The following is a 27,940-nucleotide window of genomic DNA, read 5'->3' on the forward strand; positions in this document are numbered from 1 at the left end:
TCTTATGCCTACGTTCCGGATTTATATTCATTTGTTTGGGAGTCGGTGTCGTGTGCAAGGGGATTCAGGTTTCCTGAGTCGGTTGGAGATATTTGTTGATGTTATACACTATTGGACAAACCCTCAATAAACCTAAGGCCCCACTATAAACTGAATCTTACTAGCTTGCAGGAACCTTAACCTTTAGAGTGCTATGGGCGCGTATATGCGTCTGGCGAACGCTATCGGTGTGGGCACATATATGCATTTTCTGTAAGTGCCCGGCATGGACTAAGGACGCATATATGCGTTTATCAATTTTTCCGAACATCTACGCAGAAGTAATACTATTACGTTTGTGTGAGATAAATATAAATGCATTCCTTAGCAACGGCAGTAAACAAATACCAATAATGCCTCGTTATAACAGTTGTCTACCTGTTTCGCGGACAGTCGCATCTAATTATCAAGAAGAAACTGTGTTGCTTGTGTGAAAAATAAGAGAATGCAGAAAATGCGATGTCGGATTATGTATCGATAATTGTTTTGAAATTTTCCACACACAACTGAATTATTAGCTTGTGTTATATTTACCAAATTTAGTTTTCTAGTTTATTGTTTTCTAATTTATTACCCAAATTCTAGTTTATTGTAAATTTCAATGTTTATAATAAATAATTAATACTAAAAAATAACGCTCTTGAATCGTTTAATCTCGTGCAAAAGAATTACTATAACTTATTACGATTTGCGCTTTGAATAGTCAATCAACAGAGTTCAGTCTAACGAAAAAGTATTCCGTCCACAGCGATCGTCAGCGCTAGCCGCGCGCCGTTCGTACGAACCGCATAGGCCGCGAATATTCAGCACTCTAAAGGTTTCCTGCAAGTATTTTCGGTTTATGACTAGTACTTAAAACAGTCCTTAGGTTTATTGCACGTTCTTACAAATTACGAAGAAAGCGGGTAGTTACCTAATGGGAAAAACGAATATTGTCTAACGAAAAAGCTGCTTTTTCCCATAAACAATGTCGCCCATGAGCCACGTTGGTAGGAGGCTTCTTTCTCCTATCTTCATTCCTAACGTTGATCATAACTAATCGGCATCGCGGATGGTTATCCTCACTTTCCTGACGAAAAGTATGAGCAACAAATCCGCGTTCTTCGTTCAAAGGGCACACCCATACCGAGCTTTCCTCCGTAATCGCATAGGAACGAACTTCACTTCTTCTACTACACTAGGAAAGTCGACCTGTTCTCATACCTACAAAGCAGTCACTTCATCTCTATACTTGATCTCTAGACATATTCCATGGTAACATTCGAGTAATAGTCAAAGCTCATCAGTTAGTTCACATCAGCTCGATTAAAAACACAGTTCAAGAAACCTCAAGAGTCAGAAGTCAACAAGTCGAAGACAGTCAATCGACAGAAGATACATCATCACAGTCGCCAACACGAAAGGAGTCTCAGGTCGTACTCATTCGTAGTTGTCATTTCACATACGCAACCTTGTATCACATTGAAGTTGTTGGATCATTCAAAATATATATTAACTCAACCACCCTTTATTATTCCATAAGAAATAAGGGATCGAACAATTTGTGGCGTCGATTAGTCAAATCGTAACAGGAATTTACAACTCTCGTTGGCGCGCTTCTTCGAGATCGCGTCTCCTCGCGAACGTCCGAAAGTTCACCGCTAATCGCTATTGTTTCTGGGCAATCTCCCACGATACGTCAAAGTACGATCGGTCGCGGACCATCTCAAAGATCGGTCGCTGACCATTGAGATGGGCCGAATCGAGTCGCCGACTGGTGATTGCCCATGATAGTGTCTAAGTGCACTTAGGTGCCTACGAAATCTACATTACTGACCTCTGTTCTAGAACGTGAACACAAATTTATTTACAAAATTATAGTGTTAGATTATATACAAGATAAAAAACATAATTTTTGTCGTGTGTATATAATAATACGATATAAAGAAGATGAAACTAGCCGGTAAAAACCATTGCTGAAGGAAGATTAACGGTACCGATAGGTACGAACCTAATCGAAAAATGATTCTTTCGAAATCATTTGCGTTGCCGGGAAAGACCATGATACGATTATATCACAACGAGGAAGTTCTTTCCCTAGACCTACCTTAACAGACTCGGTCGATGAGATCAGCCCACGGAAAGTTTCTAATTGGGTGCTTTTAAGCGACTGGTCGACTTTCGTACCTGCACGCATTACCATTTTATCCTTGCTCACTGCGAAGTAGCCGTAAGTCATATGCAAATATTGAAAGTCGCTTTTGCCCGAAAGAGGAATTCGTTAAAGCGGTACCGGAAAGTCAGAAAATAGAAATCTTCGAGGCAAGATTTTCAAAGCTGCGAAAATAACGTCTCAACTAGTTATGATCATGGCACTTTGTAAGAGAACGATTACTTAACCATTCTGTGCATAATACCGATAATAAAGGTTACCGTGTTTAGAATTGACCATTGTTTTTTAATTTTCGAATCTGAATTCAATGAGTTTTGGTTTCACTTTATTCGAGGACAGATAATTTTTCTTCTGAACTTTTTAATTGTACAAATATTTAGGAGAGATAGCTGTCTTTTGCGAAATATATATATATATATATATATATATATATATATATATATATATATATATTAAATTACAATATTTGTTAACAAGAAAAAATTTCACAATATCAGTACATATATGGTATTTACAGTACATTTACTACGAAAGTAAAACATTAAGGATTTTAAAAAGCTTTTTACTCAAGAAACGTTACAAATTTTCTTTAAACATATAAAGCCCTTAAAACCATACATTTGCTCCATTTTCTAGCGTTGACCATAGAGATAATAGTATAACAAGAACTCTGTGAGAGAAAGAATATTATTATAAATTTTTTCTCTCTGAGAATATTATGTTCGTATTATGAAGCACTGTGTAAATGCTCGTTTTAAAAATAATTGTTGAACATACGTTGAATATTCCTAAGCAAACTGTTTTCATTTTGTCGTTCATTTGGTAAATCCTTAAGGAGTCAACAGGCTTATAGGATAAACGTTTATATTCCACAAAAGTTGCTTGTTATTGAATATGCAGAAATAAATTCTGTCTAGAATGAAAGCAAGCAAACACTCGAGAAACGGTACATCACGGGTTGACCGTATTGAGGAAAACTTTTTCTTTTGCCATTCCTTTTCCTTTTACGGAAGCATGTATTTCAAGCATAGTTATAGTTATTTGAAATATCTCTATAACAAAGTACTTAAGCTAATACAAAAAGTTTCGATTGCAAAAAAAGTATGTGTGTGTGTGAGAGAGAGAGAGAGACACATTATATGAGTACTATTTTTATCTTTCATTTCTTTTTTTATTTTTGAAGTATTGATGTTTCATTTTTCATTCGCGTGTTTTATGTGCTTTATTTCATGAATAATTTTATAAGAAATCTCTATTCAAAGAACTACGACATTCGATAATAGTTGAATGTATATATCTTTTTACCTTCCATTTTCGTGTTAATGCAACGATATGCCCCGGTAGTGTCGTAGCCAAATATGAATTTATCTTTCCAGTATAATTATTGTTACTTCTGAATTTAAAACACTTTTGCTCGATAGGAAGCTAACCGTTAAATATTCATAAGGACAGTTACTGCTAGCGGTAGTTTGCGAAATATGTCATATATTTGAAATAGCTTAAAATTTTCGAGGGATATTTCGACGCAATTGTCAAGACGACAGTGGAATGAATATCTAACTCGTTCCCTCCAATTTAATATATTAGACACGTGATGCAATGTTTTTAGTTAAAAACGATCTAAAAAAAAGTGATTTCATACAAAAGATACATTTTCTGACAACAATACAAAATTATCACTAAAGGAAAAATATCATGAAATCAAAGTGCATTTCGTACTAGTATACTGACTGTAACTACGTTAAAGGAGGTCATCAGGTATGTATGTACTGTGTATTAATAATGAGAGCATATAGTGTATCGAAGTTGCGTTTAACACACCGCCATAACTAATCCAATAATTTCAAGGATGGCCCTTTGATGGTCATAACTGTAGTGATATCGGAAGTGGTGCAAACTTGATATCTAACTAAAAGGAGCATTGGAATTTGTCCTCGTATTAGTATTTCCTCGTTAAGAAGGACATGCGTTATTGATTTACAATAAAATTATACGTTATACGTTTTGCTTTGAAATCTGTATAGGTATATGATTACATGTGGATACATTTTACATTAAAATAAACAGTTAAAAAAAAACCTATAGATAAATTTCTCCTTCGTGTGTTTCACTCAAAGAACTCATCTTCAGTTATCCATTTATCTAGAACGATTAGATATAAAAGCGATTCGATTGGTAAAAACGATTACGCGTAAATTCGTTATCGAGGAAAATCGAAGACTAAAAGCGTTTGCTTAAGATGAAACGATCAATCGAACCTTTCACAGCGTATGAAAGGTCTCTGACCAGACGGCTGGTGACGCCTCGCTAAATTCGTCGCTTTGATCGTCAGGGTCGCAACGGTAAAGGGTCAATTTTCGTCTGGGCGTCAGGAAACGGCGGCAGGGATCACGACAACTGCAACTGCGATGGTTATACGAACAGCATCTGGACGTTGTCCATCAGCAGCGCTACAGAGAATGGTCAGGTGCCTTGGTACAGCGAAGCCTGTTCCTCTACTCTCGCTACCACCTACAGTTCCGGCTCATCGGGAGAGAAACAAGTAGTGACCACTGACCTGCATCATTTATGCACGAGCAGTCATACGGGGACGTCTGCATCGGCTCCCTTAGCTGCTGGTATCTGCGCTCTCGCTCTCGAGGCGAACAAAGAGCTAACTTGGAGGGATATGCAACACATTGTCGTCAGAACAGCGAAACCTGCCAATCTTAAAGCTATGGATTGGGTAACCAACGGTGTTGGAAGAAACGGTAAGTATTTGAAAAAATATAAATATAAAGTACGCATTGTAGTCTAATTTAAAAATTTGTCCAATCTTTGTTTAGTGAGTCATAGTTTTGGCTATGGGCTGATGGATGCCGCTGCCATGGTTCGCTTGGCCAGAAGATGGCGAACGGTACCGGAACAACACAAATGCGAGGTTTCAGCACCACATATGGGCAGGTTAGCTATTTTATGCATTACGACTATTTGAAACGTTCGAATGGGTTTTCTTAGAAAAATTTTCAAAATCCAACAGAAGAGAGAAACGTAATTTCCTTTTGAGATTATACCTTCTTTCTTCAATAAAAAGACGATTTACTGAAGGTTAAGTCACCGGAAAATATCAAATACAATTTAGAAGCCATAACTTTTGTGAAATAAATGATTATTTGAGACGTGACGGTGCAATTCGATCCATCACTATTTCCGCCACGTATTGTTCGCTTTGCGTTACCGTGATAACGATAAACTGATCTCAGGAAATAGCTTCTGCAACGCGTGCACCCGGTTTAATACAGACGATTCCAAAGACCATTCGCTGTCGAAATGAAAACGAATTTTATTGACGATAAAAATAAGGTGTATGATTATTTTTCTTAACCTAATCGACGAAATGAGAATTTCAAAGAAAGGAAAAATAAGGTCATGGAATTCCCTGTCTTCGTTTCTACAGCTGACCTAAATTTCATATGTACGTACAGGCCAATACCACCAAAGAGCCAGCTAACTCTGGAATTGCACGTCAAGGAGTGTAGCGGCGTTAATTTTCTCGAGCACGTGCAGGTAAGTACTGTGTCACTCACATAAATAGAGGGTTAATTAATAGTTCTCCCCTTGAATGCTTTCAATCACGTTTAGACGCGAAATTACTCTAAATTTTTCTGTGCGCACGTACCGCATTTCATTCACAAAGTTTTAAAAAGATTATATACATTTAAAATTATTGAATATTTATGTGACATTAAAATCATTGCTGGAACGATTAAATAAATTGTTGATCGTTATAAATATTCGTACGATACATTTTTTCTAGGCAAAGGTTTCACTGATGGCCTCGAGGAGAGGAGATCTTCAGATACAGCTAACATCTCCGCAAGGTACAAAGAGTACTCTCCTTGCGAAAAGACCTCACGACATTTCAAAGGCTGGTTTCAATCAATGGCCATTTATGTCGGTTCACACTTGGGGAGAAAGGCCACACGGCACGTGGAAGCTTGAAATCCACAATGAGGGTCGATACCAAGGTAAGTCCATTGTATCCGACTTTTTGTTCCTTCCTTCCATCGCATACATTTCCAGATACATCGAATGTAACCTCGTTCGTATCAGAAATTTTTCAAGAGCTTATATCCTGTTACGTTTTTCGCAAAGACCAACTACAAAGACAAATTACGATCTTACGAAATAGTAAATCGTAATTTATATTCTCGATTTTCTAATATTAATAACGATTCGTTGTGTTTCCAAAATACATTTACTCTACCCAGAGGTCGGTTTCATCTATTTCTCACATCCATTTGTCTAAACTTTATTTTCCAAACATTCTCTCTATATCAGATATATTCACGGTCGAGGTGTTTTGCACATCATCGCTATCATCATTAAAGTAACGCGATAGAATGAAACTGCTGAGTAGGTATCAAAAGTTTTGAAATCTTCGAGAGTCCAGTACCAATGTAGATAAATACGTTAAACATACTACACCACATTTAACATGTTTAGAATGGCATGACTTTTCTATGGGTCATCAAGGGATACCCTTATCTGACGGTGTGGAATCATGACTGGGCCACCAAAAGCAAAATAACGATATATATAAAATAACGATACGAACTAACACAAGATGAGCGTTTCTTGGGTTTTGTTGTCATCCTAAACGCGTTAAAAATTCCTTACCTCAAAGGATCAACAGTACCGAAAGGATTGAAAAACAATTACAAGTACGATCTTTCGTATATATTCTCATAATAGAACAACGATTCGTTTCACTTGAAATTATAAAATTAGCCGTGAAACGCGATATAGGTTGATAGAATTACACGATTAGATCCGTAGATTCTAACGCCTGGCGTATGCAGTAACATCCAGCTGCTATCTTATCATCTGATCTTGGAAGACGTAAAGGGAATTTCTCGTAAACCATGCACGTGGGACCACGTAAGCTGCTGCATTATCTCCCAAGGGCGTAATTTCCAGTTCGAAGCGTGTTCCCTCGCGGTGGCATTCGCCAGCAATGGATCTCATGAACCACTAGGGGAAGTTGACCTTGTGCAAGGGTGAAATCGTCAGAACCACTTGAAGCTAGAAGCCCGTTAAAGCCGATATGTGCATAAAGTTTGAGTTAACGCGAGCTTGTAATCCCATACAGTCTTGTAGTCTGATGTATCCATGCGCAAGATAGAACCTTGCTCTATTATGTCACGTAATATGCAGGATACATTCCAAGTACAGGTATTCAAACCATTACACGTCGCGTTTGCGTTGAGTCCTTGTACATTGCTAGCGAGATCCGCTTCAGCATCGTCGTCGTCGACCAACAACAATATTGTGCCGACCCTGGAATTGCACCTGTTGGTCGTCAATGATTTTCTAATCCCCAACCACTGATAAGCTCTACTGTGCAATATTCTCCTGTAGAATTACTTGCATCACCTGTTTCTGAATCATTCGAAAAAAGGTGAATCTATATAGACGAAACGTTTCGTTCTTGATGAATAATCGAAAATTATCGTATAATAAATAAGTAATCAACTATTTCAGGTTAGGATGCGAAAAGATTCTACGAAGATAGTCTATAAATGATCAAAAGAATTTAGAAAGAATTGAATAGCTCCTATCTTTCTTACCGTATAATTTATTACCTTTTATTTGATTTTATCACTGAAACTATAATGATCATTTGGAATTTCGTGCTGCATCCTGTTCCAACGACCAACCATTCATCAGGTCGTGCAACGCTCCACGAATGGGCGTTGATCTTCTACGGAACGTCAACATTACCCGATCGCACGGAATACGCGTTGTACAATCCTGCCGGGATGAACATACCGAGAAGACCTTTCGTTAAACCACGGGAAACTGTGTTCTCGAAGGCACAAAACTCCCTGATGAGCTCAAAGATCAAGCAGACTCAACATAAGTCGGAGAAATCCGGAAGCCTTAGTCCGCCGTATGTGGTCAATGCGCAGATACAATCTCAGAGAAAGGGCAAAGCGCGTGGTCAGCACAAAAATGGCAAATCAGCCAATAAACCTACGCCAAAGCCCACCGTGCAAACGTTAAGAGGGTTGACAGTAGCCAGGGGACCCAATGTCGCCGGGGAGATTCGTTTAATCACGTCCAGACCCAGAGGAAGAAGTACGCCTAGTCCAATCACTGTCACGGTCACCCAAACCAGTCCACCTACCACGATTCTAACCACCAAAGTGACCAGCAGACAAAAAGTCGTCGACATAGCGACGGCCTCGTCCCTTCAAAGAGGCCTTATTCTCTTGGAGCCACCAGCGAAACCTGTTATCAACAACGTGCCAGCCATCTTCCAGCAATATCCTAAAATTCAACAGCTCTATCCACTCTATCCCGTCTACGCTGGAGTTAGAGGAGCTGGCCAACAGCACGCAACCAGGGATAAGGGTCTGGAATTGCTTCAGGACGAACAGTTCGATTCGAAGAACTTAGACAAGGGTATTCTTCTTTAGTTGACGTAGGCCTACGTTAACGTAACGAGCAATCCGTGAATGGTTTAGAATGAATTAAATCTCTACTAGGGTAACGATTCCCTTTCGAGATCATTTGCCTGGAAAAACACTTTTAGTGTCAAAATTGATGATACAAAAATTTGAGAACTATGTCTAATGTGCATGCACCATCCACGGATGCACGTTGCGTGCAGTTTCTTTTGTCGCATCTCGCCAAAGTAGTCAAATTGTGTAAAATAGAAGTGCATCCATGTGAAAAATTACATAATTCAGTAAACTTTTACATGATTTAGTTTTTTGTCTCTTATCCTCACTTTTCCTATATTATTGCAAGCGCACTTCGGTGTAATTATTGTTCATTTTGTTCATATGCTATGTGTTCCCTTATCATTCGTATCTGTGTATTCTTTGAGATAATTTTTAAGTATTTCCAGCGGTACTTTTCATTTATTCCTTATTTTCATGTATTCCCTTTTATTGTATAAAAATCCATATTTTTCAATGTTTCTAAGATATCTTTTTATAGCATAAAAAAGATAATCGAAAAAAATGGTACTTACATCAGTTTTACTATGTGAACTGTACAATTATCGAATAGCGTTTCAGTTTGCATTCTTTGATATAGTTTCTGTATTCGTTAAATTGTTATTCGCTAACATCTTTTTCATAGTAAAAATCTTTAACTAATTTTGCTGCATGTACTCTTACGTTTCTTCTTAAGTATCGTTAAACGAAACTTTATTTTCCGTAAATTTTAGATGAAAATTTAGCCTTTCAATGAGTATTACAATTACAAAGTTGTTAAAGCTATTGAACTAAGCCGTTCGCTTGCATGCATGAAAATGTGTGTTTAGTAGAAGTATGCTTAGAAGTATGCAGATTGCATAGCACATAAACATTGTTAACTATGTTAAAACGATTATTCAATTATTAATTATTTATCACTATTTTTTTAAATAACAAACACGGCACGCATTTTATAGTGGGAAAAGCTATTAAAAATTTTATTACTTGATTCTCGATGTTTTAAAAATCTACTTTTATACAGATAATGTTCACGTAAATCGTGTAAACGTCAATGTACAGAAATAAGAACCATGTCTTGCAGATCATATTGATCTTTTATAGCAGCAATAACGATATCCACTTATGAGCCTCTAACCTCTTATTGGCCTTTAACATTTTCATTTTGTCCTCAAGTTACATTCGTTGGCATTTCATCGGGTACTCGGATACTCGAGGGCCATCGTTTATCATTCTAACAAAATTTTTACTACCATCGATAGGCAAAAAATTATAAAAAGAAAGAAAAACCAACAAATATGTAAACGTTCGATTAAAACGAACTAATATTTTGCAAGGAAATTCGGGTTTAGTTTTTGGTTTACATTTGCATAAAAAATCACGTTATAGACATTTGTACAAAATTGCATTAGTACAATAATAAATATATAACGGGCTCCGTTATTAATGTTTCTTTTATCGCCCTAATTTACTTCATTTTAATCCACTTCCTGTTCCTGCTCTTGAAGGTAAGAATAAAATTCTTTAAGCATCATCGTAACGCTTTATTAGTTCACTGCCGCCAACGACATTGACACCCTCTTCACTTTACTCATTTCACTGCCATCATCTTTCCAAGACCACACCTCGAGACACTTGTATCGAATACATCAAACATCTACTGTATGAAACATGATTCACGCGAATGAACCTCATACAGATTCGCGCTTGTGTGTATGTGTGTGGATAATGCAAAGTGCACTCGTGTCACGTCAAATAGAAGTACCTATATATCGTTAGATCGTAGTGACATAAAGAAAACGTGGAAGACTCTTCCAAGCATCGCGAATCCACAATAATTCCATTTGTACTTCTACCAATTAAATCTTTTTCATATACATATATACATTATTTTAATGTATAATTATTTCAATATGAGCATAAAATACTGATAATGAAAATGAGAAGAAATCTAGACCTTATAAATGGAATTATTTGCTGGAATATCGTCAACAAATAAATATTTGATCAAGGCAAACCCATTAAAATGTACAATTTGCGAGATAAAATGACAAATTAAAGTATCCGAGTGAAAATTTTAGTCCAAGTTATAACGTATAATATTCTTTTAACTGTTGTTTGTAATTATTAAATATCTTGCATCATTAATATCCCGTCACTTCTCGTGAAAATGTACCAAGGTAATAATTAAAACTTAAAATTGCCGCAAATTATTTTCGATAATTTATCATTCTTCCGAATTTGTCAAGATAGACAAACAAAACACAAATATATCACGTTGAGAAGATATATGATTCGAAAGGACATTATATAATATTATAATATATAATCCTTCTTAATTAATGACATTTTCTTTATTGAATTACTTTATTGCGAAGAAAAATTGAAGTAGAATTTCAATGAAAATATTACTCGATTCGCTTGAAAATCGATTTACAAAAAGATACTAAAAGAAAAGCTATAGAACTCAATATGCTTTCATTTTCTACGCTGCGTGTCTGAGAAGAAAATTGAAATTAGAATCCCTGTAACACCGGAAATTAAATTTTAATTGGAATCTCTTTTCATGAAACCCTTTATGAAATACGTATTCAAAAGTATTTTCCGCGTAGAGCTATTACACCATATAGTACAAGACAAAAAAAGATCAATACATTGAATAGTTTCCACGTACCATTAAATTTGAAACAACATTGTTTTAAGTTTCTTTAAATCCTCCTTCTTTACTCAAACGCGATCCTGTTTATTTTTTCAAATCACATATTTATCGTTCGAAAATTCGTTCTACATGATGCTTAAGATATTATGGTCAAAATATAATAAGTAAGCTTTTTGATAGCAGCATGTTTAAAATATAATTTATCTCTACCTTTTTTCTAATTCGTTATCATTACCAAAAAGACAAGTCGTATAAGAATTTTTATATTTTAAGAGCCAAAATTTCGCGACTCTTTTCGAATTACGAATCCTTATTGTAAGAATCGAAAATAGCATGCATTCTTCCCTATTCGCACCAAAAGAGCTTTAACATAAACATTTTTTAGTAGGAGAGAGAAATATTCTAGGACAAGATGTTTCAAAATATTTATTTCCTAACGATGTCTTGTCTAACGATTTCCTAACGATAAATGTCTTTATGATGAAATTTTATACAAAATTTTCTAGCAAACATTTCTACAACTTCTTTAAGGATCGTGACACACAGGTTAAGGATCTGAGTCCTAAATATCGCGGTCAAGAATAATTAGCACTACCATTACACTTATCACGATGTAATATACCACATCCGATTGAACGAAATACATATATTTTTGAATACTTTTACATTTTCATATCACTATTGGTATTTTGAGGTATTTTGTCAATTTTCGACATTTTGAGTTTCAGCATGCTCATATATGTCATTTTACGATTTCCCTGCGACTCTGTACTTGCGATCTCACGAAACCGAATCTAACGGTATACCACGACATTTCAGACACCCTCGAAGAATTCAAGCTAATCTTCTACGGCACGGAGACGTCGTTGGAGTTGGACGACGACCTGGATAAGGACAAACCACTATCCTCTGTGAATCATCAGGATGTGAGTGTGGACAACTCGGCAATAGGCGCAAGGCACAACGTTGTGGTGACCGATCCATGGACAGGTAGCCAACAGGTAGAATGTGTGTCCCATCAGGAAGTACAAAGACCGACGACCGAAAACCAGACCAGCGGTTGCAGTAGCATCGATCCTGGAAGTGGCAGGTGCCTAGGTGGGTGCCTCATTCTACTCGTTCTAGCCTACCTGTACACCGGAGTCAACTGGGAGAATCTGGCAACCAGTTGGCAGGATTCGTTGAGTGTTCGGAACGAAAGTGATCTCGAGGTGGCTGACAACACCTCGGGTTCATTCTCAACGACGACGACATTGTCGCGCGTAAGAATGGCCACTTTCGGCGAGAGCTTAGCGATCGACAGGTCGTCAGGGTTTCCATGGTGCTCATGATAATATCCCTACATCGACGCGTTGGCCTCTCGGTTCACAGTTTGAAATGAGAAAACGAGAGCTCGAGCCAAGTGTCGACGCTCGCGATTCGCTCGAACAATTTTGTGTGTTTGTGATTTCCCTAACCACATGAGTCGAAGATAATCGTCGTTCGATGATAAAACATTGTCGAGCGTCGTGTCAGCTCCGCTTTCTCCTTGATGCTTTTTTCTGCTCGTCTGGAGAAAGAACTCTGATGATGTACCGAACATCGAGCTTAAAATGTCCTACGGGCCTTGTCCACCATGATTTCTCAAGTGGATGCCTGATTCGCTCACTAACGTATGTCGTTCTAGGGTTAGAATTTAGTCCAATTAAGTGTCGTGTATGAGAATTTCTATCATCGTGTAGGAAGAGTATGCGTGTAGAAAGAATTTTGTCTGAACGTACAAGAGAAGCACTAAACAACAGTCTCCTTCGATAGGAAAGAGTTCGGACTGTAATTGAGCGATAGCTGGCAGATCGAGCATATGAGAAAATCGATTTGACGATCGGGACCTCATCGAATTGAAACATTTATAACTCGGTTCTTTTGAATATGCGGCGGCCTCTTGATTTTTCATATCGATGAATTATTTAAAATGGATATTCGATTGGTCATATATATTCTCTGAAAGCGATACGCTTCGATAATCATTTTTGATTGAACTACGCGGGAAAAAGTAAGCTCTGCTATTCTTCGACGACTGTTCAATTCCAACCGTTGCTCTTGAAGAAGGTTAGTTTTAGAAATAGTTTTAGAAATTAACTACTATTTTAGCCACTATTTTCAAAAGAACGCGGAGTTACGCTTTTACTAGCATGAATTTTAACGAAGGATCTATCCACCGAGATCGATCTCGATTTTCTCTGAGTGCGATTGAAAATAAAATTATTTCCTTTCAGCAAAAAAGTAACCACGTTCGATATGACGTTCCACATTGTTCAGAAACATCCAATGACACTTTTCTACGTAATGCAAAAACAGCCAATTCGCGAAACTGCCACTACAAAGATGCAACATCGATAGATCGCGTCCATGCAATGAAGTTCGACTCGATACTTCCACGCAAACAGATCCTGGTAAAATTACCTCGCGTAACCATCGCGTTACTCTATCTCTTCATCGATAAAATCATATCCCGCAGAATCGTTCCCACTCGATTTCCTAAACAGCCAATTGATCATTAGAAGCTACTCGACTGCATAATTCGTTTATCGCAAACATTCGATGGAGATAATCTAGCTATTTAAATTCCGAGATTCGATTCGTATGCGATTAATATCCAACTGTTACGAACGTACATTGCCCTTCACAAATTTGGACTCGCTTAGTTTCAATTCAAAGAACAAAGATTTGTATACATCAAACCAGCCTAAAACTAAGAAACAATGAACGTTAAACGCTCGAACGACGAGTGTGCGTAGAAAATATTAATCGTTTGATAAGTTGAAGTGTGGTGCGCATAGGCGAGCAAAATTTGCCAGGAACATTCGAAAAAGGAGAACAGGGAAATATAGTTTAATCATTTGGTAATGCTAGCGATGTCTGTCTAACAACAATAGTTTCTTTGAGTATATCGATCGATGAAACGACTAAACGTGTTCCAAAGAGTTTCTCTTCATCTCTTTTTCATCTCTTTCCTTTCCACCTCTCCGCTTTTTTTCCAAACGTTTTACTTTTATCTTGCTCCTTCCTTCTGTCCCTTTGCTTCATTTTCTTTTCTGTCGAATTCTCTCCCTCTCTGTCTCTGCAACTTTGCTTACCTATAGAGAGGGGAACAGCAGCTGGGGCTATCAACACTGCCAGAAACAAAAAGGTAACAGAGCGTTTACGACTGGCTGATGCAAACAGCCGAAAAGAAGATACATAAGACTTGATGCTGGCCTGTAAAGTACATATTTATGTAACAGCGAAATCCTTTCTTCTCTCTCTCTCTCTCTCTCTCTCCCTCTCTCTTTCTCTGTCTCTCCCCTTTCCCTCCCAGTTTCGATTCTAAACGGAGCACTACATGTTACTTCGCTAAATATCTACAATTTCGTGAAACTCTCAAAGACCTAGCGGTAACTATATAGGTCTAGTACTTCTAATTACTTGAACGACAGATATATGTTCTGCAAGGATTTTGTTGTGAAAGTAATTATGAATTTGTTATAAATTGAATTTGCCTTCGTTGAATTCGGACGATAATCTGTACTATGAATATCACGTGATAGTAGCAGGCTTTTAAAGTCATTCGTAGAATTTATTCAATATTACCATCGCGTCAGTGTAAATTACTTTTAACAGTACTTTCGCAGACTTTCACTGATATTTTGTAAAACTAATGTATACTGCGATTAGGGATTACACGTTGCGAAAACATTTCGCCGTTGAACGACGTGAATTATCAGACATTCAGTTACACGAGGTAACAACAATTTATTTCTGATAACGTAAACGTTGAAGTCTAGATTTCATGGAAGATTCGAAGATATTTATCAAACATCTTGGAATATCGAAACGGTTGAATAGTGATTAAAAAGTTCGTCGAGACGAGGACTGATGTTTAACAAATTAATTGACAAAGTATTTATCCAATATGCAATACGTTTCTATAAATAATGCTAAAGAGAAAATTTAATTACGAATAATTCATCGAATAACAAAATTTTTTCTAGAAGATTAGGGCGAAAAACGTGGGAAGAAAAATATAGCCTATGATCGTTTTATGTGCTATAATTTGTTCACTCGAGAAAAGAAAAATTGTTTATTACATTCCATCGATGTTTGTATCACGATCGATGATTTGATTCTCTGCATCAAATAAATGGAAATGGAAACAAAAGAGATGCGGATCGTTTGTTGAAATTGTACGAGAAGAAAAGACTGCGGAATGTTTAAAAATATACTATTGTGTATATTCAAATCAATTTCTCGACCGAATTTTCATTCTAAAATGTTTAATATTCTTTAATATTCTACAATCTTTAATATTCTGAATGATATCAAGAATAGCGTTCTTGTTTGAACAAATATAACGCGTGAAAATTAAAATGGCAAAAGGGCTGTCATCATGGAAAATCATCCTTGATGTATTAGGAGAGTAATCCACAATGTACAGAGACTGTACCAAATATTTTGTTAACTGCATGGAACTAGAGTTACCCTACCGTTGACGAGGGACATCGTTTATGCCCCTTGAACGTAATCTCTTGGTTTCAAGCGTGCAAACGTTTCACGAGACGAACTAACATCAGAATGGGCCGTTTCTCATTGAAGTGGTTTCACCACTTGGCTTGGACCACTAATCAAGACAGAAGAGATCGTTTAATTCAGAGTTTTGGTCCCAAAATACACCAATTGCTCGCAGATGTTCATAAACTAACCTCTTTATGCTCTTTTCATTTTTATGAAATCATGATTCCGCCAAGACGAGAGAATAAATCATCGATGCTTTGGTCGTATAACGAAATTCGCGAAATTAATTTCCATGAGTAAGCGGCGAAAATTTTAATTAAAACACTGCCTTGATTGCAATAAGAACCTTTTACTCGCTGGCAATACCAGTTCGATATTTCATCAATACATATACACATAGGAACGTGTATCATGTAGTTAATGAAGATATGAGAAATATCGGTTAGAAAGTAATGAAAGTGATAAAACGATTAATGTAATTTACCAATCTTTTTAGTGGTTCATATAAATGAACCAAAAGATATACTTGGAAAAAATATTTGCTCGCCAAACTATGAAATGTTACTATAGAAATTTTCTCTTCGAAAATTCGATGTGATTAAGTGAGTTTCTCTTGGAGAATCCTAAATTATATTTATAGGGTGCCAAGAAAAATGTGCTTTTGTAACCAAGACATATCTTCTTTTTTGAAAAGTTGAAATAATTTTAATTTTTTAGATATCGATTATTTCTCTTCGTGTTTCATAATGATCCAGTTATCGAATTCCGTCAAAAGTTACCGAAGAGAGAGAAAGTTGAAGTACATATCCAAAAATCTGTCGAGAAAAATTCTCTCGAGAAAGACAAACGATACGCGACGTACAAAGATTTTTCGACGAGAGAATTGAATGGCCGCTCAGACGATGAGAATAAAATAAAAAAAGAGCCAGACCCGACAAAAGTTGAAACAACCTAGTTTGACGTTAATTGGCTTCGCCAGCGGTCAACCGCAAAGAATCAAATGATGTAAATACCAGCAATCCCCTCTTTCATCAAATAGAGAACTCCACGACGGAGGAACGACTCGCACTAAAGCAAATTTCTTTTTCCCTTGACCGTGGCAATATATACGTCTAGTTTCATTATTACATATCGATCGTAACTTTCTAATAAGTGATAACTTAGTTTAACGTTGTTACTTTAAATTCTAGCGAAATAATGGATCTAGTGAAATTTATCTATAATCTCGATATATTTTATTTTCTTTATAGCTATTATTATTAAAGTTAGGTCGTAATAATTTATGTGTAAATTATTTTGTTCTCTTCGCTATAGCACAGGGTGGATCCCGTTTTTCTATCCAAACCTTTTCAGCGTATTCCACAGACGCAAATAAGGAAAGGATCTATAAAGTTCGATTTTAATTTCAATTTGTTCCGTTTCAGTGAACCGATTGTCAATTTTTGGAACGATCATCATACTTATTAATTTTCGTTCGATATAATTTTCCTTTCAAAGTTATAGCGAAAAAAAGTTTGGTTGGATAAAACTAGAACGCCCTATATGTCGTAATCGAAGTAATATTGAAAATTAGCTGTCTTCCTTTCTATCGTGCAAGAAAGAATATTTTCAATTTCGTTTACCTTGAAACGCACAGATCGCACGATACAAAAATACATTCTGTCACATTCAATTATCGTCTGTGATCGAATCTCGCGTTTTACATGCAGATTTGTTACTTACTAGTCCGGTCAAAATAGACATTTCAAAGAACAAAAATTCCAACAGAGCAACAAGGTAGATACCTTGGGTACACCAGTAGAAATAATGTGCCAAAAGTCCCCATTGATTCCATGTGTGCTAAAAAAAATTATTCAAGGTCAAAGTCAAAATTTTCGGATTTTTTAAATTTTTCTTGAAAACGGTAAACGGTTTTATTGAAAATATAGCCCAGACAAAAATTGTAGATCATAAAATTATCTACAAAAATGTTCCTCATACTTTTTTTCCTAAGAATCACCATTTCTAAGATATCGCCATTCTAAAAGTTTAAGGAGTTACATTCTACATGATATGCACACATTTCTACACCACCTATGAGGTAGTGTACTCAACGCTTTTTTTCCACGATCTGTTATAACGGAGTTTTATGGGAAAATACTGTATTTACTGTATGATGATTAGTAATATTGATATTGTGATTTAGATGATCATTTTAAATTTTCTAAACTAATTCTAATTAATGTTAATATTTAAATCTGATTCATACTCTTCAAATTCGACTTCAACAGTCATGTCTTCTTCCATTTCTTCTTCTTCCTCTTCTTCTTGCTGGATGTCCATAAATTGTTCAACTAAAGATGAAACAGTTGTCTCTTCATCGATATCACACAAATCTTCGTCTATAGGATTTGATTGAACATTCGAGCAAGACTGGCTTTGGCAATTAGTACACGCTGATGAACACGACAACCCTACTCTTCTACAGCCACATTTAGTACTACAATCTTTTTTACAATTGCAAAAAGTAATGTTTAGGAGTTTTTCGGAGCAGGTGGGAGGATAGTTTGAATCGATTCCAAAATATTGTCTGTTAATTTCCAACCCCAGTCTTCGGGGTTTAGTTGATTGCCTAGCCATGCCTGAACTTGATAGAATGCTCGATACAAGTGTTGATGAGCAGAAGCCGATGTTGGAGGAAGACAAGATAATTGTACTTGTTTCTTGTTCCGTGTATTTTTTACAAAAGTTAAATATATATACTTGTCTATACAATCAATTTTCTTTGGAGCTTCTCAGATAATCAACAAACTCATCACCATTTTTACCAAAATTTAGCTCTGTTGGAATTTTTGTTCTTTGATCACTATTTTTATGTCTATTTTGAGCGGACTATACCGCAGATACGCTCTTGAAATCTATCTCGCGAGCATTAAATTATTTTTACTCGATTCTTGGAAAATATCGTGTCATATAAAATAACCGTTTCGTAACAAACAAATAACTTTTATAGACTTGAGAGAGTCTAACGATATAGCACAAAGAATAGTTACCAGAAAAGAAACGAGTTCTTGAATAACAATAATAACGCATCAAAAAACATAAAACGATAATCTTCTATAATTTTCTTTGTACTCCTATCCTTACAAAATCTCTTCGATCCTTTTTCTCAAGTACATTTTATTTTCCTATTTTATTTTCTTACATCGACAATGGTTCCTTTATTCGTTCGTTTAAGCTACATCGAACTAATGTTAATATATTTTTTACTAGATAATAAAGAAGGCAAGTCTCTATCAACGCTTAATCGTTGATCGAAAGGATTGCAGGCAAAGAGTCAACTTTCTGACAATTTGAGCAATTCGGTTGAGTGCTCCGATTTTCTTTAGAAAATTGGAAAGATCCTACACAGTATATGTATAGTGGTGCTGACCCCTTATTACTGCAATCCCTTCGATCGTTATCATTTTTCGCCCGCTTAGCAGCAGTAACGTCTATTTGTTATTTGTTATTATATTGTATTGCGAATCATATCATTGTAACCAGATGCTGTACAACATCGGCGCGAAATGCACGACTTGTTATCGTCATTTTCACCTAACGCAAAAGCATCCAGCGCGATCCATCGGGTACATACGCTATCAAGCACATATCATTTTCATCGCGAAGGTACAGCCATATTAAATTCAAGTTTTTCGTCCGCGCTCGAGAGTTCTACTTTCAATTTTAACTTTCGAATTGGGTGATGAGTTGACCATGAACTTTCATTGAGAAAAAACAGAACCTTGGTTTGTTCACTGGAACCCTCATGCTGGCCGATGAGTGGAATTTTAAATCAACTTCATTTGATTCGTCCCGTTTCTCAAATCATATATCTTTTAAACTAACAATTTGGCTTTGACCTTTGATCTTTCGAAACTTCTTGACCATATAAAAATTATTGAAAGTTGCAACGATGCCAAAGCGAATGCGCTGCCTAATATAATACTCTCTCGAGCGGATATATTTACGGTTTAAATGTCTCAGATTTATCATTGTCCTCGCGAAACGCTGGTGAATTCCACGCTGATGAAAGTAATCAAACATATATTTGACAATGAGCGATGGAAGGCGAGACGAAGGTAATGATAATTCCAATTTGACGTGTAAATATTACTCTATTTCTAGTTTCGTGTTATTATGCGTTTCGTAGTTAGACAATTTTTAACGAATGATTTGACCGGATAAGCTGACGAGCCTGTGCTCAAGCACGCTCCGTGAATCAATCACTTCACGTTGTACTTATGACGATTCATCGATACCAAAAAAAGATCACAGGAAGAAAGTGATAGGTTTTTCGTTCAGTTTTCATATATTATCGAAACAATTCTTGTTTTCGATTTTGGAATGTAATACAGATTAACATAAGATGCAGAAAATCAACAAAAATAGGTTTATCATGTTCTTCCCGTAAGGTTTTCAAATATAATAGTTACCATAGACGCACAAACAGTTCCTCGAAATTCTCTCTTTGGACTCTCACATTAAGGCAACGCGTTTAAAACATTCTTACACCATTCGTCTAAAAGAAAATTCACAAACGATGTGTCGTGGATCGCATGGAAATAATCGCGACAAATAAAACAACAAAATACGCTTCCATACATATACATATACAAATATATATATTAATAATTGACGCTTTTTGCAAGAGATCGTTATATATTCGTTGAGCTTTCGTTCGCGTGTACTTAGAAACGAGCTAGGAAAGATAATCTGTTCTTCAGAATCGTTTACACATTCGTGACCATTTAAAAATAGGAGCTACAGTTCCGAATATGTATATTTAGCTTTTAATTTATTAGTTGTATAGGTATTACAACGCAGTATAATGCAATAATTGGGATAAGAGAGCCATACGTAATGAGTATAAGAGTGTACGAAATACGAGATATTTTTCAATAACATGATTATTGATAATTTTATTCTATTTATAAAAATTTCATTTCTCTTACAATCATAGAATTGCTTCCGGACAATCATAAACCAGATTATTAATTAATAAGTATCTGCAATAAATTATTTTTTATCTTTTCAATACTTTCAATAGTCCTCTGTGCCATTACGTATGTATCTTCTACTCATTAAATTCTCAATAATCCGCTGTAAATTCAATTTACGCTTCAAATCGTGCATGGTAATGTAAATTTCTTTTCGTGGATAACAAACTCAATGTTTTATAATACTTCACAACCAACTGAGTAAAAATTTTGATTTATGGAGATTTAATCGTGTGTATGTATGTGTGCGTGTGTGTACGTGTGTTGTGTGCGTGTACACCCATATATTAATGTATAATAATTGTGTATATACGTGCAATAATGGACGAAATACCGATACGAATCAAACATACACGAAATGATTTAATAACAAAGTCATCGACTATCGTTCCTCCGACATAAATCATACGTTAATCACGATCTAAATGGAATATGTATTAAACTTCGGCGACCGAATCGATGAAAAATCGTCAAAATTAAAACGCAATAATTCTATTTTATATATATTTGCTATGTGTTTCGTAACGTTCCAAAGATTTCATAGAATCTTATGAAATATCTCGAATAAATTTCTGCTTTCGAGAGAACCTCAAAAAGACATTCCTCGAGTCGAAAAATCATCCAGTGAGAGAACCTTGCATCTGATCTAGAAAATTATACTAGCCCATCGAAATAAATTTCAATGCAATAAGGATTCACCAAAAATCTTTCACGCTTTAGAACAATTGATTAAAAGATCTAGCTTTCCTGAAAAAGAAAAGGATAGAAAAAAAAGAAGAAAAGAAAAGGAAAGAAAAGAAAAGAAAAGAAAAAGATAGCAACAGAAATGAGATAAATGATTTAAGGATTAGTGGACTAAATTAAGTGGTCTCAACGAGTTCGAATCCTAAGAAACGAAAGTACATCCCGACCATACGTATATATTGAGTTCTTACAATAAGAGTCAATTATTCTAATCAACGTGGAGGGGTGTTGATGATAGTCATGTATAAGGGATATGAATGGTATAAACGTACTATGTAGGATTTTGGATGTTTCGATTCGTTCAGGTGTGAAAAATATCTTCCAAGATGTACAATACTTCGGACGACACGGCTGGACAGTTGAATTTTCGATATTCCGCGAAATCCTTTCGTTTGTGCCGACACTTTTAAAGCAAAGATCGAACCTTCAGTGGCTCAGAAATTTTTTATTGAGAGGCGTATTCTACTATAGGACTTAGTTTCTAACAAGCAGAATAACTAAGACCGTATATGAAAACTATGGGAAGATATCTCTTCTTAAAAAAATTTTTCAATAGTACTAAAATACGAATGAATATGATGATAGCTGTAAAGTGACAACAGAAAAAATGGTATAAATTTTTCGTAGTACATTATTAAAGACCACGCGTCTCACGGTAAATATTTCCCCTTAATAAAACTTCGTACTGTATGAATGAGAAATTTCGAGGGATCCGAAAGTAACATACTACAATGTAACAAAGTACTAACATTGTGATCATGTCCATGTACTTAATAGCTTGATAAAATCGATCCTTAGTATTTTGCAATGTGATCTGAGGTAAGAATAAATTTAATGCTACTAAATCGTCGTGTGCGGTTTTTGTATGACAATAATAAATTATATTTCACGTGTAACGACATAAAAAATAAATATCGACAAATAAATATCGACATGATAGAAGGGATATATTAAGCTGATCTCGACACACGTCGATCATAGTCAATGATAAATGCGTATCATAATTTGCATTTGAAAAAAGCATATTTCAATTTAAACCGTGAAATATCTTTTTTACCGCTACGAAGATTAAATTTCCTTCGTTTGAATACTATTTTTGGAATGATAATTTTCGTAATTTCTCGCTTAATAATCAAGAAATGAAATTCTTTCGTACAACCGCGATCCATTTTGCTTCGCAAATGACATTTTACTTATCTTATCGTAATCAATAATATCCTAAATCATGTTTTCCTTATTTATTACATTTTTCGAAATGCTTCTATAACGTAATTTTGTACTTAACGAATGTCTTTCTTAGCGTAAATTGAATTACAAAAAATGAGAAATACTTAATTCGTTAATTAACGAAAAGGTACAATTTTCACAGAAAATATTCCAATGCATCGGTATTTAATTTCTGATTCGTAGAAATTATACTAACAACGTGTTTTAAGTATGTGCGTGCGTGCGTACGCGCGCGCGCTTGTGTGTGTGTGTGTGTGTGTCTCGAAACTTTACAGTTAAAAGATATAACCTGCCATCGCGAAATTCTATTTTATTAACCCTCGCTCGGTTATAGTTGGATCATTTGGAAAATCGAAGAAATGCATTTTTAATATCTCAAAATGATCGTGGCATTGAAAAGGAAAGATATATTAATAGCTAGAAATTCGATTTTGTAATTTTTGTTATGCGATATTTATGTATACTTTTATCATTTTCGTAAATTTGCAACGAAGATTTGATAGATAAATATATTTTTCGAATAGAATTCGTATTCATAACTTCTTGTCTTCCGAAAATTATTTTAAAGAATGAAATTTTATTTAGTTTGGGTCAAAAGATGACCAAGTCATTACCGTCCAAGGGTTAATTTTCCAACCATGAAACTTCTTAAACGAATATTTCTATCAAATCGGATCTTCGGAACTGTCCAGCAGTGGGCTTAGTCCACCATATTGTTAATGTATCTATTGTAAATGTTTGTATGTAATGTAAAATGTATCTTTGCTTGAAAAGGCGACATATCCTAAGTTATAGAGTTCTGAGACAAGAAGAACAAGATATAAGGTTGCCTGACTTGTCCACAACCTCGTGCCATTTTCTTCTTTCCCGTCCGTTCGTCTTGTTCAGCCGTAAAACAACGATCAAAGGTCACTAGACGGGAAAGAAAACGAAGCTCTGCTTCATGACATCCTTTTTATGCAATGTGATACAATGAAAAAACGACGAGAAGGAAGAGAATCGGCGGTGAAAAAGGCGTTCAGGGCTTGCCACGTACATTTATGTACACATATACATAATATATTATATAAGTAATTGCAACTACTATGAATCATTATATGCGACATTGAAATTTGTATATCATGGACGAATTAAAAGAGGAGAATATCCTAAACAAGATATTACCAGACGTTATTCATCTCGAGCGATATTTTTCTATAAGAGAAGAGGAGAAGAAAGCTTACTTCGATATGTTAACAATTTAATTAGCCCTAAGATGCAATCACTAATCTGATTTTTTATTTATTGGAAAAACAGGTATGTGTCGATAAAGCATGCTTCTGTCCATTTTTCTGTGGATGGTGGACGACGTTCTAGAGCTCTATAATTGGTTTGCATGTTTAATTCTATGTAGTTATGTGATCTGAATTTTATCGTCGCATGAAAAGTGATTCTTTTGTAAGAACTGTTCATAGCTAAAGCGAATCATATTATAAAGCTAAGATACCTAAAAACTTGTAACATAACACTTGTTTCTCTGCTTTAGCGTTGAATATTTCATACACAAAAGAATAAAATAGAAAAACATACGAAATATTTGATGAAATACCTTACACCGGATTACTTAATGTCCTATCATACTTTTTTTGAGATTTTAAAGTGAAATCTCAAATGAAATTTAATTACGAATGTTCATAGATTTCTTGCATACAATAATGTATTTTTTTTTTTTTTTTTTTAGTTATAAGCAAAGCAAACTCAAATTGTGTACCATTGAAAAATAATTTAATTTATTATAATTCGTAGTACTGTTAATCAACTATTGGTTACGCGTTTCAAGATATTATTGATAAATAAGTTAGCCAAAGGTACACTAACATTTCCACTAATTGCGTTATCAAGAACGGATTTAAACATCCACTTGCAATAAACCTCGCCGAAAACTAAATGCTAATGAAGGGATCTGGGAAGATTTGAGAGTACCGGAGACACAGGAGATGGGAAACGCTACACAAGGGTGGATCAGTTAAAAGTTAACAGAGAAATAGATTTTAATTTAACTTTCGTGTGTACGAAAAGTTTTCTGCTTGCACTTCATGAATAATTCAGTGAACTTTAACGTGAACTGAAAACGTGAAAAGGTCTCTATAATACCAGTATTTAAATAATTAAAGTATTTAGCAGTGCTCCTAGTTAAACAACATTACCTAATAGCTCTGGTTAACGAAATCTTGTATATACATACATACAAAACTATGCATATAAATTATTCCAAGTTTTCAGTTCTTTGTCATCATTGGCAAGATTCATTTTCGAATTTTACACTGTCGTAGAAATGATTAAACGTCAGATTGTATCTAGAATATTTCTTTCCAAATAAGATATTTCATTACAAAGTTTATCCATACTCCGTGCTTCGTAAATTTGTTACGTCACTGAATCTTCAAAGCTTCTGTAAAAGGTTTTGTTAAATGGGTTTACCATTGCACAATTTTGCATGTGATTTTTCCTGCACAAATGACTGTTTCGCCATTATGTTATAATATATATAGCACATGCTACATTGGTATTCTCTTAAATATGTGTAATATATATATACAATTTCTAATGTCTCGTCCTACATATTAACTGATTCAAAATTTCTAAACTCTGATAATAATCTATGTTTATAGATTTATGTTTAACGAGTTGCACATTACCTAGACTAATTTTCATAAAAAAATAACTGACACTAAGGAAAATATAGTGTTTCTTAAAATAATGCAATTTTAATCTGGCCATAAATTAATTTTCTCATTTCTTGTTTCTTCAAATAACAAGATCGCCAGCAATTACCGCATAAACGGTTGAGATAAATTATATTTCACTCAACATAACGCGCACTTTGTATGCCAATATATTATGTTTCCACAAAACTTGATTATTTATACATATAAAAATTTTATTCCAAATCTAGCATCGCTTTGTTGGTTTCTAATGATGCGTTCAATTTCTACGACTGTCTCTTTCTTTTGTATCCTTCCAACTTTACTTTCTCATATCTCGCACATATTGTGTATTTTGCTCACTTTCCTCAAACTGAACAAATATTCGCGATAGTCCTATCTGGCAGATGAACTTTTTAACATCCCACATATAGGTAACGTAAACAGCAAAGTATCTCTGTAATAACATGGTCATTTATGACTCTACGATATCAATTGGAAAATTAAAGAAGGATGATCGAAAAATCAAAAAAAAAAGGTAAAAAGATTTAATCGATAAAAGTGTTAGTGATCGCGCGTACTTTAGAAAATAAGCTTCACGAAAACTTTGGGAGCAATTTGCACACGATAAATCGAGTTTTCTTAGAAAAAAAGAAAAGAGAAAAGAAATTCTAAGAACCATTCGAGTAAAGCGGAAAGATTATTGTGATCGCTTATCCAGGAGATCAAAATTGAATTCTCTTTTCTTCGGCGGAACTAAAAAAGAAAGATTATTTGTCCTAAAGTGTCACGTGTCGCTTTATCCCTCTACTCCATAGCAGGTTCTGAAAACGTATTTAGGTACTTGGGCTCTCCGTGGGCGAGTTGCGGTGCGGATTTTCTCAGACCAGCCAACTACCACCATCACCAACCACCATCACCAACCACATCCACATCCACAACCACACACGTACAACCAATCAAAATAAAAAGACCTATCCCTGATCGCTTCACCAGCACGGTGAGTCTTACTTCTCTATCGTTCTATAATGTTCCTATTTATATCCTCTGGCTATAATTTATTGTTCTGGTTTGAATCAAGTATCTCGAATCATAGGCAATATTAACGCGGATCATCAATGTTTCTTTTTTTATTCAGAAATCGAAATTTTTACTAAGTGTAGAGATTTAATTTTGTGACTGATGGAAGATACCAGAATTAGTGTACTGTATACAATTTGATAAATACTTTCTCAACTTTTGATTATGTTACTTTGCTATATTCAACTTGCCTGGATTCAACTCACTTCGATTCATTAAACTTTCTTTTTTTCACTAAAAGTCTTATTAATAATTTTGCTTTTCCACCATTTTCTTTTTTTTTTAACTCCTTGTATACTGCTTGAACTAGTTATTCTTTGCGGGAATGACATTTTCTTTATGCTTTATTGCTTGCTGTATTATTAATGAATTCAATATTAACGAAATTAATTTTATGCTCAGTGTTGAACAAGACGCGAAGATTTTTATTTCTGAGAGATTTTAATGCTCATCTTTATAGAAATATGTCTAGATACAGATTTGAATCGAAAACTTTATATTTAAATATTTTCGACAATGTGTTCTAGTAATTTTTTCTTTTCAAAAATTTACAAACTGCAAGTATTTTCTTTCCATTTGATCATAAGAAAACAAATTTGGTATCTTGTTAAACTTAAAGGAAGACGTTTAAATGTTGTAATAAATATATGCTTCAGCATGCACCCTGACCCTTACATTATTTTATGGTTACATTGAATAACGATTGGCAAAATTAATAATTTATAATTTTATCTTCTGTGCTTAGTTTTTTTAAAAGATAACGCAAATAGTAATATGTATTTAATAAATGTCAAAATTAGGACTGGGCGAATATACTCGTAAAATCTGGATATGCTTTGAATATCTATCTTTACAAAATGTGATAAATATCCATAACATAAAAATTAAAAAAAAAAATCATATACTGCGCTTATGATAAAATTCACCAAGGCCTAATACACAGTGAATGTATATTTATTTATAATATAGAACATCGCTTATCACACATATACTTATGTACTTAGTTGTAGACTATATCTATATTTAAGTAGAAAAATTTTCTAACGTAACTTTCCTTAACGTAAGAGCTACGTTTAAAGTACCTACATCTCGAACTAAAACGAATACAAAACAACACACAAGTAAGATCAAAATATCCATGAGCAACCTATGGATGACAGTTCCGTTGGAAAAATGTTTGCCTTGTATATGAAATTAATTAAATACGGAGAAGGTAGGTTCAGATAATATGTGGGAAACTAAGCTGCAAGGAATCAGATACGCTTCCGGTTTCCATCGCCATTAATTGTAACAGTAATTCAGGTTTCTCGGTTGTTTCCCGT

At 35.0% G+C, this 27,940-nt stretch overlaps 1 protein-coding gene across 9 annotated transcripts in view; it reads left to right on the forward strand.

Moving 5' to 3' along the window:
* The window catches only part of LOC126923292 (furin-like protease 1), a 224,255-nt gene that overhangs the window by 193,617 nt on the left and 2,698 nt on the right, over positions 1 to 27,940 (forward strand). For 7 of the 9 annotated variants that reach the window (XR_007713105.1, XM_050736608.1, XM_050736605.1 and 4 more), the window contains 6 exons: positions 4,524 to 4,941; positions 5,017 to 5,134; positions 5,656 to 5,737; positions 5,988 to 6,198; positions 7,901 to 8,638; positions 12,155 to 12,433. Coding sequence is in view for 8 of the 9 variants with exons in the window: in XM_050736608.1 (XP_050592565.1) it covers positions 4,524 to 4,941; positions 5,017 to 5,134; positions 5,656 to 5,737; positions 5,988 to 6,198; positions 7,901 to 8,638; positions 12,155 to 12,433 (1,846 nt within the window). In the remaining variant the exon portion in view is untranslated. The remainder of the gene's footprint in view (positions 1 to 4,523; positions 4,942 to 5,016; positions 5,135 to 5,655; positions 5,738 to 5,987; positions 6,199 to 7,900; positions 8,639 to 12,154; positions 12,434 to 27,940) is intronic. The other 2 variants (XM_050736611.1, XM_050736612.1) reach the window with 1 other exon arrangement.

Source organism: Bombus affinis, chromosome 13, assembly GCF_024516045.1.
Source record: "Bombus affinis isolate iyBomAffi1 chromosome 13, iyBomAffi1.2, whole genome shotgun sequence".
NCBI lineage: Eukaryota > Metazoa > Arthropoda > Insecta > Hymenoptera > Apidae > Bombus > Bombus affinis.